General features: G+C 41.2%; 1 protein-coding gene across 19 annotated transcripts in view; it reads right to left on the reverse strand.

Annotated features, from left to right (window-relative positions):
- The window catches only part of ATG7 (autophagy related 7), a 299,990-nt gene that overhangs the window by 240,558 nt on the left and 39,825 nt on the right, over positions 1–19,607 (reverse strand). For 18 of the 19 annotated variants that reach the window (XR_002785715.2, XM_023547914.2, XM_023547908.2 and 15 more), the window contains 3 exons: positions 17,303–17,380; positions 11,227–11,343; positions 9,707–9,856 (listed from right to left, as the gene is read on the reverse strand). Coding sequence is in view for 16 of the 19 variants with exons in the window: in XM_023547914.2 (XP_023403682.1) it covers positions 9,707–9,856; positions 11,227–11,343; positions 17,303–17,380 (345 nt within the window). In the remaining 3 variants the exon portion in view is untranslated. Of the gene's footprint in view, positions 1–9,706; positions 9,857–11,226; positions 11,344–17,302; positions 17,381–19,607 lie in introns of those variants that run through there. The other variant, XM_064274886.1, reaches the window with a different exon arrangement.

Raw genomic sequence — 19,607 nt, forward strand, 5'->3', positions numbered from 1 at the left:
GTCCGGTTGTCAGGATTTTTGTTTTCTTTATGTTGAGGTGTAATGCATACTGAACGCTGTGGTCTTTGATCTTCATCAGTAAGTGTTTAAAGTACTCTTTGCTTTCTGTAAGCAAGGTTGTGTCATCTGCATATCGCTAGTTATTAATGAGTCTTCCTCCAGTCCTTCAACACTGCAACTCAAGGCTTGAATTTTTTCTTCAATTCTTTCAGCTTGAGAAATGCCAAATGTGTTCTTCCCTTTTGGTTTTTGAACTCCAGGTCTTTGCACACTCATTATAATACATTATAATAGGAGTAGTAGCAAAGATGTCACTTGAGCACTAAGGTGTACGTGACCCAAGCCATGGTATTTTCACTTGCCTCATATGTGTGCCAAAGCTGGACAATGAATAAGGAAGACCAAAAAAGAAATGATGCCTTTGAAATCTGGTGTTGGTGAAGAATACTGAATATACCATGGACTGCCAGAAAATGAACAAATCCATCTTGGAAGAAATATAGGCAGAAGTCTCCTTAGAAGTAAGGATGGCAAGTTTTCATCTCACATACTTTGGATGTGTTACCTAAAGGGACCATTCCCTAGAGAAGGACATCATGCTTGGTAAAGGAGAAGGTCAGTGAAAAAGAGGAAGATCCTCAATGAGATGGATTGACATAGTGGCTACAACAATGAGCTCAAACATAGCGACGACTGCAAGGATGGCGCAGGACTGGGCAGTGCTTTGTTCTTGTTATACATAGGGTGCCTATGAGTAGGAACCACCTATCAACAAAAACAACAAATGAGTTAAATAAAAATATGACTAATGTATTTTTGGTTAATCTAGATCCAGTTCAGTAAGAGTGGGGTCAGCCTGAACACTTCCTTTTTATTTCCTACAATGCTCAGTACACTGTCAACCACAAAAAAAAAAAAAATTTTTTTGCCACAAAGCAGGTGCTTAATCAATATTTAGATTTTAAAAAGAAAAAAAAAAAAAAGTAACCATAATCTCACCATCTATCAACCACTATTAATAGCTTGGTGTACGACCTCCCAAACATTATTCTTTACATAAGTATATTTTTATTACTATAACTTTTACACAAAAATGGGATCATGCTATAAACACTTTTTATATCTTTTATTATGTTGTGAACTCTCGCCCACGTCAATAAATGTCATTCTACAACCACTGTTAAAAAAAATGGCATTCCACTGTATCGATAATATGGCACCTTCTATTTCCTGCTGAAAGACAAGTCTTCATTTGTGCTCAATAAATCTCTGGAAATGAATTTTCGTATTTTCTTATCATATAGTTATTTCATTATTTCAAAAACATTCTTTAAAAACATCCACTGCCTTCTCCATTATATGAAATGTGTTCTTACTCCTAAAACCAAAGCCTTTTCTATCTAGACGCATTTTCATGTTTTAAATGCAAGCAAATAGATTCATATTTAATTTAATACAAACAGATTCATATTTACGGTCATCCTGTCAGGAAATGTAGGATACTTTCATTTGAGAGGATTTCATTCTCCACAGGGAAATAAAACATCATTGTCATCATGTAGACAGCTTTTAAATCTACAGATGACAGAGACTATTCTGAGTACTGCTCCTCATTAAATGACTAAACTCGGAGAAATTTTTAACCTTTTCAGGCCTCAGTTTTTATCTGAATCATGGGGAAAATAACAGGGTTGTAGTGAGGGTTAAATGAGATAATGCTGAACATGATATGCCCAGGATACACATTGTTGTTGTGTGCCATCGAGTTGATTCCAACTCAAAGCAACCCTATAGAACAGAGTAGAACTGCCCAATAGAGTTTCCACAGAGCACCTGGTAGGTTCGAACTGCAGACCTTTTGGTTAGCAGCCATAGCACTTAACCACTACGCCATCGGGGTTTCTAGGATGTGCATAGTCCTCAATAAACAATGGCTACTAACACCATTACTACTGACTCAGGGTTGCCTGGCAATCTGTAGTTGTAAAAAGCTCCCGATGCAGATGGACTGCTCCATGGACTTCAATTTGGGAACTACTGGAGAGAGCGGTCTTATACACAAAAGAAAAAAAAACCTTTATCTCTGGGGTTACTCTTCATTCCACCATTTGTCTGTCAATCTGTCATACCGTGGTGGCTTGTGCATTGCTATGATGCTGGAAGCTATGCCACTAGTACTTCAAATGCCAGCAAGGTCCCCCATGGTGGACAAGTTTCAGAGAAGCTTCTAGACTAACACAGAGTAGGAAGAAAGGCCTGATGATCTACCTCTGAAAATTAGCCAAGACCTTGGGAAAGCTCCTTTCTCACCTGTAAAATGAAGGGACAAATCACTTCATCTCAAAGGATTCCTTCCGGCTCAGAATTATAGAACCTTATAGAACATTAAAGAGAAAAAAAATCCTACGTACAAAACAACAGACTATAGGAAGGCTCAAGCTCACGGGGTGTCTACAGGCTACCTAATGGGTTATGTAGGAAAAAGCTAGACAGTTATCAATCCAGAAAATGCTATCCATACGGAGATGCTGGGCTTCAGTTTTCAAATGTGACTCCATAAGCCTGGCTCTTCTCCACTGTCCTGTGGCACTTACTCTCGTGTGACCTTCAGCAATTTACTTAACCTCTGTATGCCTTAGTTTTCTCCTCTAAAGAATAAGGATGACTCTTACCTGCATTCAGCACAGGAACCAAGAACACAGCAAGTACTCAACAAATGGTAACTACAGCAACAACATAAATAAATGCTTTTGTGGTAACTTCATTGACCTCTTTGCTTAATTCAATCAGTCTCAAGGTTACCTTTTCTTAAAACTGGCAGAGAAAAAAAGGGAATAAGTTCTAGTTTATCAAATATTTTCTGGGTCTTAGTTTGACCATCTGCAAATATGGCATTTGGACTAAACGACAAGGCAAAGTATATAAATTAGAATGAAATTTGAATTATATAAATTAAAATGATACATTAGATACCATATGTGGATGTCTAATTTCAAAGAACGAGCATATTTCTGACATTAAGTGCAAAGGCAATGAGGTAGGAAGGTAATAAGGAAAAAAAAAAAAAAACTTTTTTTGAGCAGAAAAGACCAGGAATCTATTTCTTAGAGAAACGTGACCTAGCATAACATAAGCTATAGAACAAGAATGACTAGCTAAAAAGGAAAATCTATCATTTACCCATAAAGGAAGGCCAGCTTGTCACTCTCCTACCTGTACGAGGCAGCATAGATAGGAAAATGACAGAATCAATTTGACACAAGGTTGGACATAATTTAATCTTTCTTTGACAATTCAAAAGTGACTCCAAAATCTTCAAGTATTTCTGGAACCAAACCAGGAACCTCAATCATTAGAGGAATTAGTTGGTACAATATAAGCCAGCTTATACTATATGGATAAACAGAAAAAAAAAAAAAAATTAATGGTATTGAGAAATAATTCTTGGCTAAGAGCTCTGGGCTCCACTACTTCCTTTGCCATGAAGTCATTGCGTGAACTTTGGCAAATCACGTCCTCTTATAACACAGATCAGCAGAAAAAAGAAAAAGGTAATTGAAAAAAAAACCTGTTTAGTCCATTTATGAAATCAACATTCCATTCTACTTGGCTGAGAGCAATAACTCATTGAAGCAGTCCAGTCATGATTTGGCTACAGTCCATCAAGCAATTTGCTGGAAATGTACAATGTGAAAAAGAAAAGAGGGCAAAATGGTCAACCTGAGTGTCTTCAGCTGGAGAAATTTCCACAAGGAATCCATAAAGCACGCTTCTCTAACAAATGGTTCTCTTTGTCACCCAAGCACTTGATGCAACAGGAAATGCACGAGGGAGATTACAAGTTTTTAAAGTCTGGAGAAAAATACAACTATCTAATGTGCTGCAATGCCACAAACAGCTGTCAGGATGAAAAAGAAGTCACTAAGTGAACAAAGAGCCCAACTGATAGCATTCAAATTGTTGCTCCTTCACCACTACTCTTGTCCAGAGACTTTAAAACCCTGGAATTAAAGGCTAATGATGAAATTACAGAATATTTCTCAAACATCCAATCTTCAATAACTGCTCTGGAGAAAATAGAAGAATCAAGCAAACAAGCTTTCCTAAAAGACTGACAACGAGATGGCGAGATGGGTTGTTTTTCAATGTAATCACAGAACTGGCAATGTAGTGTCACTGTGACCCAAATAAATGGAATCCACCTTTTACTGAGGGAAATAAAAGCTTATACAAGACTCATTTCCAACCTAAATGTGTAAAAATGTATAAAATGCAGTGACGATGAGGGTACGCAGTTGGCAGGAGAGCAAACTGGCACAGCTCTGGTGCAACCTGAGTTATAAGCAGAGATGTGCTAGAGCCAGTTCGTACAGGCTTATGAGAGTCCATTGTGGGTATCTCTCCCCAATTCCGTCTTCTGTGACTTCATGCTGGTAGCTTGAAATTGGCCATGGTGGGAGTAATGACACCACAGAAATAAAGAAACACTGCAAATAACAGCTTCCCCCCGAGAGTTGGTTGTTAAAACTTTACCAGCACACGACTAATTATAAACTTTAAAATGCTGCAACTCTTTAACCCAGTAACTCTTCGTCTAGAAATCTTAGGAAAAAATTGAAAATACGGAGTGGAGGGAGGGGATTTCATGCACAAAGATGCTCCTAATAGTAAAGAAATATGAGAAATCTGAATGTCAAAAAAAAAAATTGATAAAAGACACTATCATTCATCCATTAAAAAGCATGTTTATGCAACATTGAGTGTGTTTAATTTTTGCAGAAATATGTGTGCTGACCACAAGTAGTACCTAAAACACGTGGGGGATTATTTTGATACCTGTATTGGGGAAGAGGGTAGGAAACGGAGTTCCATCAAAAGCAGCTACTTCATGTTGTTACCTTAATAGACACAGTAAATATTTATTTACAGTCTCTGATTAGGTTTAAATCAAGCCAAAAGAGAAGGAGGAGGGTGTTTATGGGTGTTCGCATAGAGTGCAATACTATTATGCTAAAATGCTAAATAGAAAAATAAAACCATATAGTACAATCTTAGCTAAAAAAATGCACAGAAAACAGTTAGCAGGAAATATATAAAATGTTTACTTAATTAAAAAAAAACAAAAACTTAAAGCACTAGCTGAAGAATTTTGTGAGATTTTTAAAAACAAGAAGATGCAGACGGCAATGAAAATCATGAATGGCACCCCCTAGGGCACAGCACTTAGTTGCCAGTATTCTCAAAATAGTAATACACAGTCGCACAGCATTTTCCAAACAACAGGAGGCAAGCCATTTGTGAGTCCTAAATCACTGAGTGGATCACAACTAGCATTTTTCAAAAAGATAAAACAGCATAAGATAGAAAATAGAGTGCACTGCACCTAGTCAAGTGTTATTTTGTGAAAGCTTTGTTTCAGTCATATATGTATATGTACATACATTCAAAGCCACACATAAATATGAGCACTGAGTCATAACGTAACAGGTGTTTTTAACTACATGTTGTGGTCACAAAAAATGGCCATTAAGCAATCACATTAACAGCCATAAGTTATCCAAGGAATGGGAAGGAACCAATCAAAACGGCATTTGCTATGAAGCTTCGGTTTAAACACAGCACCCTCAGTGAAGCGGTACAGCTTCCCTGAATGCACCGGGGCTGCTGAACTGATAACCCTGCAAATCTCAAAAGTGGTCTCTTTGAAGGTAGACCACTCCTCATTTCTCTAGGGTTTTTGAAAAGCAAAGAGATGAGAAAGTTTGCTTTTCCTTGGGAAAGACAGAGTTAGCAGCATAACTCAGGGCATCAAAACCGCACTTTTATAGAAGAGCTGGGGACTGAGGTTAGTTCACAGAAAAAAATTTTCCTTTGAAAATGACAATTTTCTTAGAATAAAATTCATTCTAAGAAATTGTAGCAGGAACAATTGTAGCACGTAAGTAAAACTTACCAAAGCCTGTTTGTATCTAACATCTCTTAATTCTCACAACCACCTATCAGGAACCCCAAAAACCCATTACCATTGAGTCGATTCTGACTCATAGCAACCCTACGAGTCAGAACAGAACTGCCTCACAAGGGCTTCTAAGGAACAGGTGGTAGATTTGAACTGTCGATCTTTTGGTTAGCAGCGGAGCTCTTAACCACTGTACCACCAGGGCTCCACCTATGAGGAAGGGGTGTCATTATCAAACACTAACACACAATGAGGAAACTGAGGCCCAGAGGGGTGGGCTCATTAAGTTGCAGCTGGGTCCTGAAGTTTGACCTTCCTGCTCTATCCCAACATGCTGTGAGCTAGTGAGAGGAAAAACCAGTACCAGCTGCCATCAGGTCAACTCCGACTTATGGAGACTCCATGTGTCCTAGTAGAACTGTGCTCCACAGGATTTTCGATGGCTGTTTTTTTGGCAGATCACCAGGCCTTTCTTCCAACCAGCCAAGCATGTTAGTTAGCAGCCAAGCACATTAACAATTTGCACCACCCAGGGACTACAGGGAGAGAAAAATGGGTGCTTATTTTTCCATTATGGGAAGCATTCTGACTGCAGGAGGTAAGATTAGTCACATGTAAAGAGGCCTCTATTCCCTAACCTCTCTTCCATTCTCCCCATCTGTGAAATGAGGATAACTCTGCTCACTTTGCAGGGTAGCATCAGGATCAGCGATAATGCCTATGAGCGACCAGCTCTGTGCCTAGTACAAAGTCGGACCTCAGTCCGTGGTAGCTGCAGCTGCTGGTGGCTAGGTGATAGCATGCCTTCTCCAGGGGCAGGCATCCATTTCCCAACAGCCAAGCCATGGCTCCAGACATGAGTAAGCAATGCCTCTGGCTTGGACCAGAGATGGGCCACTGTCCTCCTGACCTCAGCAATCCCATAGGCTCCCTCGCTGGCAGGCTAGCTCCTGACTTTCCCTTCATCTTCCTCTAAGCCAGGGACCCAGAGGATCCATGAATGGGCTTCAGTGTCCTGGAAACCCCCGATATTGGATAGAGAACCACGTGAATACCTTGACATTAGGTGTATATGGATATTTTTCTGGAGTGTGGAACCATTGCTTCCAGCTAATTCTCTGAGGTTATGTATTTGCACACCCCTCACCCCAAATTAAGAACTACTGCTCTAAATTAGTTATTGCAAATCACACACCTCCCCATATTCTATCTCGTGTCAGGGCATAACCACATTTGTGACTCATGCCAGACATGAACTTTAGGTGTATAAACAATCTGGGAAAGCCTTTATAAACTACATGGCCTTAATCAGACATCAAAATACTCACAGTAAAGAGAACCCTCATAATGAGCCATGCTAAGAGCAACCTACTGAAGGCCTACTGTGTGCCAGGCCCTGTGCCAGGTGCTTCACACATGTGATGTCCAAACCATCATACATGCATTTATCCTATCATATTTGACACACCAGCCATGATACTCAGTAACGTGGATACAACAGTGAGAAATTAAAGATAGGGTAACTGCCCTCGTGGAGAAAAAGTTACTAATCAAAGATCACCAAGGAAAATGTAAAATTGCAACTGTGCTAAATACTACAAAGAAAGACATAATGCTATTAACAATGGCTAACAGACAGAAGAAACCTTCTTACAGTGGTCAAGGAAGATTTCCTTGAGGAAATGATGATTAAGCTCAAATATGAAGAAAGAGAAAATAGTTAACTAGGCAAAGCTAAGGTGGTGTGGGGAGGCAGAAGACAAAGGAGAGAGGAGGGTTCCATGCAAAAGGCACGTGCAATGGCCCTGTGGCAGGAGAGCACCTAGCACACATGAGGAGGCTGAAGGCCAGTGTGGCAGGGGTGCGAAGTGACGGGGAGCATGGAAGAGATTGGAGCTGGCTATACACAGGGGCCAGGCCATGTAGATTCTCAGATGCCACATTAAGGAATTCAGTTCTTCTCCTTACAGCACAAGGAAGACACTGAAGGTGAGTGCAGCACCAGGCAGGTGAAGGAAGGCAGACGGGGGAAAGGCATGTCTGAGGGCAGAGACAAAGGGAAAACATGGCTGTCTGGAGGGCACAGTTGTAGCCAGGGCACAGGCTCTTGGGGGACAGCAGGAGATGAGGCTACAGAAATGAGCAGAAGCAGACTTTAAGAGACCTTAAAAGCCAAGCAAAGTTGTTTTGACTTTATCCTGAAGTCAACAGGAACCATAGAAGGGTTTTAAGTAGAAGAGTGGTGGATCAAATTTACATGTTAGAAAATGCATTTGGGCAGGAGTGTGAAGGATGATGGGAAAATTCATGACCACAGGTAAGGAGGCTATTAAACTCCTACAAGGCCATCAATCTGCCCAGCTTCTGATGATTCTTTCTAGAACAAGACAAGGTATACCAACAACTGAAACATCCCCTATATAATTTGTTTGGCACTTCTCTTCCGTCACCTGTATTTCTAGTTAACTTTCCACAAGTCCAGGTCTCTTTTCCCCTAGAAGACCTTAATTTAGTTGAGAGCAGGTATGATTAAACCTACAATTTCTGGTCCATAAGGACATTCTCAACATATGTGCCACGTTATTCCAGGCTTTCCCAAGATACTACCCTATTTGAGGAAGTATGCTAACCAAAAGGTCAGCAGTTCAAACCTGCTCTGCGGGAGAAAGATGTGGCAGTCTGTTTCGGTAAAGATTTATAGTCTTGGAAGCCCCATGGGGCAGTTCTGCTCTGTCCTATTGGGTTGCTATGAGTCAGAATTGACTCAATGGCAGTGGGTTTGGTTTTGGAATGTCAATAAGACAAGTGCTACATACTATGTAGATACAGATAGATAAGACATGTTCCCTACCCTCAAAGAGCCTACATTCTAATATGGCATAAAATATAGTTTGTACAAGGCTTGTTGTTAGTTGTTGACTCAAGGCAACCCCACGTGTGGTGGAGTAGTAAATGAGGATCAGGTAATAAGTGCAGTGAGCTGGGAGGTGGGATAGATCACACATGGCCACACCCATAAGCGAAGGCTTCATGGTGAAGGTAGAATTTAAGGTGAGCTTAGGAATGGATAAAATTTCATTAACTGGAAAGAGGTTCTTAGGATTCTCACAGGTAAGTATGTTTCAGGATGATGATATAAAATAAGCAAAAACAGACACACAGAAAAAGTCCTAGGGGTACTTGATGGGGTCGAGGGGGGAGGTGGCTGGTGAAAAACAGACAAGCTTAGCTGGAGCAATGGTTTACAAGGAAAAAAGTGAAAGACGAGGCAGGAGTGGAAACTTGGGGCCAGGAGGAAGACACCATTAGGCTCTTATTCGAATGACACGAAGAACTTGAGTATTAGAGGAAGATATTTCTATAGTGGGAGTATGCAAGATGGAAGCAAGAAGAATCTACCTGTCCAGGAGTGAGATAACCAGGCCTGAACTGCACTAGTAGCTCGGGGAACAGACATGAAGGAAGGATGTAAAATACACCAGGAAGGAAAAATTGAAAAAACTTTATCACTAAAAGGAAGTGAGAAACACAAAACCGCTCTGAGGTGTACCAGAGGTAGGGACATCTGCAGGGGGAGCTGATTTGGGAACTGCAGGGTGGGAGAGGGTGGAGATAAAAAATGCTGAAAACATCCTACGGATGGCTAAGAAAATCTACAAGAGTTTGAATTTTGCAGTGGCCTGCCATAAAGTGAACTTCAGATCTTTTTTTCCTGGATAATAAGATGATACTCAAAATTTCTCTGACCTTTGTCCTTTGACTGTCGAAGAAATCACTGCAGTGTTTAAGCAAGGAAACCAGCACTGTGTTCTCATCGTACTTGATTAAGAAGTAAGGCAGGGCTGTGACTCCTTCTGTGTGACAAAGATCATCATATGCATGCTCAAGGGCTTTAATCTGAAAACAGAAAACACTGAGTTAATTTCCAGAAAACTACAAACCTACTTCTAGCTAAAAATTAACATAAGGGGAAAGGCATCTTAAAGTCAGAAGACTGGAAATGACAACTCACACCTGCATACATAAATGTGCCCCAAATCATACCACTTAACTTCTACAGCACTTTCAGCATGCCCGGTACTGTGTTGTAGACAGGGGCACAAAGCAACAACATATGGTATAGCCCGGTTCTTCCCTGTGACGTCAGTCGCAAAGGTTTAAAAAGGTATCCATTCATTCTTTCCTGTAATAACGCAACACAAATCTACCATTTATGAATTTTACCCAACATGACTCTAGTATTTACCAATTTTACTTTTCCATAACCTTTTTTTTAAAACACTTTATTGAGACATAATTCACATACCGTACAAATCTCCAATTTAAAGTGTTCAATGGTTTTTAGGAAAAACACAGGGTTGTGTCCCTCCTTATAAAAGTCCCATAGCCATTAGCAGTTCATCTTCATCCATCTTTTTTCCTCCATCTATATTTCTTCTTGGGAATTACTACTTTTGATTTGTCTGAAAACTAACTTTTTTTTTTTTCTTTTTACCACTAAGGACTGCTCCCTGGACTCAGTACTCAGTGTTTTAGTAATTGATACATTTCATGAATTTACATCCCCTTGCCACTCAACATTTGCCTTAACAACAACCGGAATTCTTTCGTTTAGGGTCTCTCTTCTACCAGCCTATTTTCATTGTTCTTTTCAGGGTCATCTCTAATGACTGAATTGTCTTTCTTAAGCTGCAAAGACTATTTCTGCATGCCCCACTCCTGATGTAGAAGTTCTGCAACTTGGTACGAGGGTAGAAGGATGTCTTCTATTTTGTCTCAAAGACTCTGTAAAGATACTAGGCACTCGTGGGCACTTCTGCATTTCAACAAACAGTTGTCATGATTTCTGGCTCCTTTCCTGGGGCAGAACAGAGAGCAGAGCACTGAGTTTACTATCTACGTACTTAAGAAAGAAGAAGTCTTCTTCTCAAAGTATATTGCTATGTTTCTCCACATTGAAAGTGGAGACCACATTTTGGTAAATTCTTGCAGTCTTTTAAAATGTTTCTATAATTTCTCCCTATTGGCACAGCAGGTCACCGAGTGTCACTGAAAACCTGGAAAAAATATTGTTCCCTACTTCCTCAAAGTGATTTTACAACCATTTTATAAATAAGTCTACTCCTAGGACCACCTTTGAAGGATTCCACAGTCACCACCTGTTCATCCAAAGTAGTGCCCATCTGTCTTCAGAATGAACTAGAAATGTGCATTACTTGTGCACATCAAACCCAACTTTACTTGCATTTTGTTCTATTTTTTGATACCTGTTTTGGTGAAAACTTTTGATGTAAACCCACTGGCCCTTGAATGAGGGGTATACTCTCTGGAAGACAGAGGGCAGGGTAGCAAAACCAATAGTAGAAGTGATATTTCTTCAGATCCTAGAAAAAAATATATAAAATAGGATATTAGAACAGCACCAATAGATAAATACTGCATTATTCCACTTATATGAAATAGCTGGAATAGGTAGATCCAATGGTGGGAAGATAAGAAGGTGTGGGAGGAAGGAGGATGGGAAAAAATCACCATCATATCCACTTAAAATTGGTGAATTGTGTTTTAGGTGGTGCAAATGGTTTGTCCTCGACTGTTAACCTAAAGATTGCAAATTGGAACCCACCCAGTGGTACCGCGGAAGAAAGGCCTAGTGATATGCTTCTGTTAAGAACAAAACCAAAAACCCCACTGCTGTCAAGTTGATTCTGACTCATAGCGACCCCATAGGATTTCTAACGAATGGCTGGTGGATTCGAACTGCCAGCCTTTTGGTTTGCAGCCAAGCTCTTAACCACTACACCACCAAAAAACCCAGTGCCATCGAGTCAATTCTGACTCATAGCCTCCCTGTAGGACAGAGCAGAACTCCCCCATAGAGTTCCCAAGGAGCCCCTGGCGGATTCAAACTGCCAACCCTTTGGTTAGCAGCCGTAGCACTTAACCGCTATGCCATCAGGGTTTCCACTACACCACCAGGGCTCCCTTAATGTTAAGATTACAGCCCAGAAAACTCTATGGCGCAGTTCCACTCTGCAACACATGGGGTTGCCATGAATTGGAATCAACTCAATGGCAACTAACAACAACAACAAATTCCTCAACAAAGATTAAAGAAAGCAGAGTGGCATCAATAATTAAACTGAAATGCACCTATTAATACAACTTCTCATAGTCACTTAAGACAGAAAAACTTAAGACACAAAATATGACTAGCTTATCAAATATTCTCATCTTCAATAGAACTCTTGATAGAATGCGGAGTTCCTATCTTTATTCCAAAGTACTCTCTCATGTGCATAACAAACAGTAATATTACCGTGATAGACATATTTTATTGGCCACTTGCTAACACAGAAAATGTTGATTAAGTGGTTGACATTATCATCACCATTATTTAATACACAAAACCACTCTGGGAGGTAGCTATTAGCACTCTATCTTACAAACAGAAAACTGAAGATTAGAAGGGGATAACAAAACAAAGCTGGAAGGTGGTAGAGAGGGAATCAGCACTCTGCATCCAAAACTGGAGCTTTCTCCCACTGTATCATACAAACTCAACGTGCCATCTATAGAGGCGTGACTCCAAAACAGAGTATCACTCTCTTCACAATCAAATAAATTAAGCCTGTTATGAAAGAAGCTGTGCTAATTACACACCTGTATGTGGCTGAGATAATATACCGTATTTTTACGCAAAAAACACGCACCTTCTACGTTTGTTTGCTGGTCACACCTTCCCACCCTCCATGCACCCTCACAAACATCTTGCCAATCCTCTTTTACATGGTTTTGTAAAAAAAAAAAAAAATAGCATAATGCACTTAATAAAATTTGTGTGGCAGGCAAACAAATGCAGAAAGTGCTCGTTATTTGCATAAAAATAAGGTAATGCTCTTTTCAGAAATTTCTCATTGGTGAAATTCAATTCAACAACTACTAAGCACTTTCTACATACAAAGACCTTCACCCATTTATCAGTTTGTCATACTAAGGTGGCTCGTATTGTTGCTGTGATGCTGCGAACTGTATCACTGATATTTCATGTATCAGCAGGGCCACCCATGGTAGACAGGTTTCAGTAAAGCTTCTAGACTAAGACAGACTAGGAAGAAAGGCCTGGTGATCTACTTCCAAAAATTAGCCAATGAAAACCCTGTGGATCACAAGAGAATATTTTCTGATATAGTGCTAGAAGATGGGCCCCCTAGGGTGGAAGGCATTCAAAATGCACAGTGGCCACAAAAATGAACTCTATGCACAGGACAGAGACAAAGTGAGGACAGGATTAACTGTCACAGAAGAGGCTCGCAGTACTAAGGAGCACTGATGATATAAGAGGTTACGTCTTCACAGGGGTATCTGACTGCTCCTGGACCAGAGGAAGGAATTCAGGGGACAGGATCTGTGAAGCTGTCCTTGACATTATGACACCATTCCCACTCAGACAGATCGCTTGTGTCTCTGGATTCCCCGAGCATTTGTGGTGTGACACCTGTGTGGTAGGATCATATAGTTACCTGGGCGTCTGACAGATCCCCCACCATCTGTGACCACTGACCACTAACGCAGCTTATTTGGCTAATCAATATGTCTTCTTGAATCTGCTAAGAATGAAAACTGAGTGGTTGTTAGATGATTTTTTTCTTTTACTGAGACAGAATTCACATACCATAAAATTCATCACTTTAGAGTGCACAATATAGTGGTTTCTCATATATAGATAAGGTTGTACCACCATCACCACTAATTCAAGAACATTTTTGTCACCCCAAAAGGAACCCCATACCCATTAGCAGTTACCCCCGCCACACCCCCACCCGCATTCCCCTCTTCCCAGGCCCTGGCAACCACTAAGCTTCCTTCTGTCTCTATGGATTTGCCTGTTCTGGATTTTCATATAAATGGAATCATACTAGATAACTTTCTAAATATAAATTTACATATAAATGTGTGTTCAGATGAGAAAGTCAAGTAATTAGAGTTTCTGCACTCTCTAATTCTGTCATTAATTGATCAGCTAAGAGCACATTCCCTTTTGACGATGGCAAGACAAGCCACAAAATTGAAATTAACGAAGTCTCTGTTCTTGGAGTCCTAAAAACAGCAGAAGGGAAAGCAAAAATATCTCCAGAGAATATTATCTCTTTGATTTTACATGATTTGTCACGACTGATCTTTAGTAAAAGGTTAAACAATTCAAGATCAAGGACTTCACAATTTCTACCACGAGGCTTTAGCAGGTCATCTTCAAAAGTCAAAAGGCTTGAATTGCTTAGGATTCTTTTCAGGATACAAAGGACCTCAATTAAGTTAAACACTAAGCTCCTTGTGTCTGAAGTTTTCAAAAGATACAGACTTTTATTTTCAAGCCAGGCTAAGGACGCTCAGTTAAAAGGGCAAAAAGGCCAATGCACATACTGACTGTAAGAAATGTCTTAAAATTGGAGTAAGATCTATTGCTACTTATCTCATTAAAAGCACATGGTTGATTATGTTCTACGGATTAGAATCCTTGGTATAGAAAATGTATCGATGTTCAAGTAACAAAACCAGAGGTATTTAACTCTTCCTACATCCAGCCAGGTGTAGAACCTACAAAATTACCCAAATTTATAGACAAATTCTCAAGGTCAAATCGTACCTAGTAAGGATCCCTGGGTAGCACACTCTGTTAAGTCACTGTTGGTAATTCAAACCCACTCAGAGGCACCTTGGAAGTCAGGCCTGGTGATCTGCGTCTGAAAGGTCACCGCCTTGAAAACCCTATGGAGCACAGTTCTATTCTGCACGTGTGGGGTCGCCATGAGTTGGATTCAACCTGATGGCCACTAACAGCAACAAATCTGATGAAGAATGTAAGCAATTTTTGTCTCCCCCACTATTATGTAGAAAGCACTATAACCCTTTCATTACTACATTTTTTTCTCCTTAATTTTTATTTTTATTTTGGATGGCATGTGTTTCCAGTACTGTAATGCATGCTGACTAATTGTAAGACAGAGGTCCCCAGGCTGCAGAAAATTCCATTGCCTCAAGCAGCTTGCTTGGCACACCCCGTACCTTTACATTAGAATCCTGGCTCCTTTGCTTGTAACACCCCAGAGCTTTACATTAGAATCCTGATTCTTCTGCTTGGCATGCCCTGTAACTTTACATTAAAATCTTGGTTCCCCTCTCCTTAACTGCTGCCCCCAAACTAAAAGAAATTGGCAGAAACTGGTTTAGGTGCCATGATTACATTCAGGATAACCTTTTAGCTCATTAAATACCTCATGCATAGTAATCTCTCCGCCTCTGGGTGGAGTTTAGCTGCCACTTTCTGAACATGCGATGCATGAAGTTATATGTAAACTGCATTGCGCCTGCATAGTATGATTAAGAATGTTGCTGATGTAACTTGTATGAACTTCCTACTTGTAAACCCCTTAAAAGTAACCTTGCCCCTCGCCCCTGCTGAGCAGTCTTGGCGGCAACAGCCCCACCTGTCTCCTTTCCTTGCACAACTAAATAAAGGCACCTTTCTATTCTCCTACCTCAGTCTCTCGCTTATTGGCTGAGACAAGTCACGCCGAGCAGAACCTGGGGTTTCCACCAGGCAATAATTGAGTGTGTTTAAATTTTTGGTTGGTAATGGATTTTGAGAAATATGATTTGGAAATACAATCCACCCATGAGGCAAGTGGCACTTTGGCACCACGGATCTGTGGCATGACAGTATGCCACTGAGTACTAGGTAGACAATTTATTGCTGGTGTCTTTCCATTAGGTTACGTGGGGAACCTCTGGTTTTCCAAATATGACACAGAAAAACCAAAACAAACCCATCAGGGTTCCCTATCACACAGGAAACCCATAATTATGCTTGCATGCCTTATTTCACAGAAATAAAGGAGAGAAAAAAAACAAGTGCTTACAAAACTGACACATCCAGGAAGCATCACCTAACAGAATGCTCAACCTGCACAATAACGAGGCTCCAACTCCGGTCTGCTGAGCTGCACCCATTTCAAAAGGGACCCACATTGACGCTAAACTAACGCCTTATCTCTGTGGTCCAGAGGCCTAAAAAGTACCTAGCATACCCTTTAAGACAATGGTAAGTAAAGATAACTAGCTTCTAATAGATAGCCACCCTCTGACATTCTCCCCTCCTTTGCCTTGGGCAGTAAACCAGGGAGGCAGCATTTAGGAAAAAAGGAGGATTATTTCCTGGGGGAGGAAGAAAGACAAGACCTACAATTTGGTGGAAAACAAAAATGTGTGGAGGAGGATTAATGCCCAAAGCTGACGAAGCTGTGGTGAACCAACACACTTCATACATATCCACATCAATAATTCATATGCCTACTCTAAACAAAATCAGCAGGAAAAAAAAAAATCATTATGACCAATATTTTTCACCGTAGCACTTTTTATAATAGTGAATATTGGAAAAAACCTAACTGTACAACCGGAGTCTATGGAACACATACCTGACAGAAAATCTTATAGTTGTCATAATTATAAAAGATAAGCTACATATAGATATATAAAATACCCACACACCTGCACATATACATGTGTCTCATGTATGTGTGCATGTGTGTGCACTCGCACCTGTCATCTCTACAATCAACCCTCACCTTTTCCCCACTATCTCTACCACCGAGGCCAGGTCCTTCCCTCTAACTTATTACCCCCACTTTTTAGGCAGTAGATGATACTCTACTGTGGTCTCTTTTCCTCATCAAGGCTGCCCTTAATGTTCATTTTAATTCAATCTCATGTATATAAAACACTATTTTCTATCTTTCTTAAAGAAAAAAAAAAAACCAGGTGGTCAAGCCACATAGCAAAATCTCCTCTAATCCAGAAGCCCCCTGGGGATGGCTGATCCCAGAGACTCCCATCTTTCCTTATACTGATGGAAATGGAGCTCCGCGGGACTACTTTTTAACAAAGACACTAACCAAAACCCAAACCAAACCCATTGCTGTGGAGTTATTAAAGCCAGACCCAGTGCCTTCGAGTCAATTCCGACTCATAGCGACCCTATAGGACAGAGTAGAACTGCCCCCCCATTAGCAACAATGAAATCACCGCTTCCTGAACCTGCCTTCATCATGTCCTGAATAACAAGAGTTGGGCCATCCTGTTAGATAAACTACTGCAGCTACTACCAGAATTTATTTTGCATTGGGAATAAACACCAGCATCTGGCCGCTGATAAAACGATCATCCAACTTGAATACCACAAGTTAAGAGCTTCAGAGAGGAGAGCAGACTGTGCTGCTGGTACACTGGGTTGAGCCAGGGGATTTCACTAGTCTCAGTGTGACAGAAAGTGCATTTACTTACTGCAAATGTCAAGAGGAAGAACTTGTTGAGGAGCACAGGGTTTTCAAGAGCAGCACCCGATTTTATTGATTCCCATATCTGCCAGAAGAAAAGAAACACATCAAGGTGGTTTATCAAGCATCCCGGAGCTTCTCATCCCCAAGAGAAACATGGAGCTACGAAGCCCAACACTGCGTTTCCCTGCAGGCCTGGCACTACTCATTCTGGAAAACGAAGTGGGCCATAACCTTACTCTGTCCGCTTCACACTGCCTCTCCCATAGCCCTGCTCCCCTCAGATTCTGAGGAGAATGAAACAATCCAGAAAACTCCTCTCGTGGGTCTCAGCATCAGAGGAGACAGCCAGGCCATTTTCATGCCTTAATCATTTCCTTCAACCAATATTTACTTACTGTCTACTCTATCCCAGGTGCATCAGAGCTACAGAAACAAAGGACACAGTCCCAAGGAGTACAACATGACACAGGATTTGCCATCAAAAGTGGTATGTAGAATGCCTGGGGGCAAAAGCCAGTTGTGACTTTGACTCATGGCGATCTAATGTGTTTCAGAGGGGAACTGTGCTCCACAGGCTTTTCAACTCCTCATTTATTGCAAGCAGATCACCAAGCCTTTCTCCCAAGGCCCCTTTGGGTGGACTCAAACCACCCATTTTCGGTTAGCAGCTGAGCATGTTAACCATTTGCACCACCAAGGGACTCCAGAATTCCTGGGAGGAACACTACACTCAGCTGGAGAGGTAAGAGGGCAAAGAGTCAGGGAGAGTTCTTAGAAAAAGTGAACTGAACTATGTATAGAGAATTTCTTAATGTCTTATTTTGGATTATCTTGCCCTGCGAGATGAGGAGAGGAGGACAAACTTCAAGTTTGTGTACCCTCAGCAAGTACCATGACTGACAAAGCAAAAGTAACAGCTGGTCCTGGCCAGCAGCTGCTGATTTATAAGATGTTTTAATAACTAAGATTAGTTGCTCTGCTTTGTGTCGCTAAGCAAGACAATTAAGTTGAGCCCATAAGGCCCATTCCACAGTGTGGGTCTAAGAGGTAAATGAGTAGAGAGAAGGAAGTTTCTGCTACTGAAATAATAGGGTTGGAGGAGTGGGACCATTGAAGAGTAGGCCCCACTCTGATAAGCCGTGAAAGAAGTGGGGGTGAGGGCCCAGGAACTACCAAGCGAAGTCTGGGCCCTGGTCATGGGGTGGGATTCCTGTGAGGAGCAACCTGCTTTTTTAGATGATATATTGAGGCTTGACTCAACTCTCTGGAGGTTCCCTTTTAAAATGTGCAGTCAAAGGAGAAGGCCTAGGGGTAGTCAAGCGATAGGCCAAGAAAAATGACCATCACCACCTGAGCCATTGGCTGCAGTCATCACGGAGGAGGTCAGAGAAGCCTGCCTCAGGACCAAAGGCGGAAGATTTCCTTCTTTCACTTCTGCACCCAAATAGATAAGACTCTTCTTTTTTAAGACTAGTGTAAAGACCACTCAAGCAGGTAGTTAGAGAGGACTGGGATAAGCTGTCCCCCTTCACCCTCCCCACTTTAATTCCTCTGACTCAAATGTGAAGACGCTCCAGGCAGAGAGACATGATGTCCAAAGAATAGAGGAGAGAACACAGAGTAGGTTAGGGGAATTAGAAGTGGTTTGCTGTGGCTGGGTTACAGCATGCAAAGAGGCCAGCCGAGGCCAGGTTATAAAGGGTAGTGAAAATAAGACTAAGTAGTTTAGATTTAGCCTGAAAGGTTATGGAGAAACTATCTGATGATTTCTTATGCATTATGGTGCTTAGGACTTGTAAAGCCTCTCCAAGGGGCACAAAGAACAGGGTCCCCAAATACATCCAGAAAGTCTCAGATAGAGGTTGAATGGCTTCAGAGTGCCTACTTGAGGATCAGCAGCAAAGCTGATTCAACCACTGCCCTGCCATTAATTTTTACCCCATCCCCGGGTGGGAGCCTGGAAGTTTTCTCCCTCAACCTTCCCACCAACATAGAAGGAGGGAGTTGGGAGTATTCCCTGTGGGGGAATAAACCAACACCCATACACACTTCTGAGTCCTGTTATGGATTGAACTGTGTTCCCCCAAAATGTGTGTCAACTTGGCTAGGCCATGATTCCCAGTATTACGTGACTGTCTACCATTTTGTCATTTGATGTGATTTTCCTATGTGTTGTAAATGCTACCTCTGTGATGTTAATGAGGCAGGATCAGGGGCAGTTATGTTAATGAGGCAGGACTCAAGCTACAAAATTAGGTTGTATGTTGAGTCAGTCTCTTTTGAGATATAAAAGAGAGAAGCAAGCAGAG

The sequence above is a fragment of the Loxodonta africana genome, chromosome 22 (assembly GCF_030014295.1).
Source record: "Loxodonta africana isolate mLoxAfr1 chromosome 22, mLoxAfr1.hap2, whole genome shotgun sequence".
Lineage (NCBI taxonomy): Eukaryota > Metazoa > Chordata > Mammalia > Proboscidea > Elephantidae > Loxodonta > Loxodonta africana.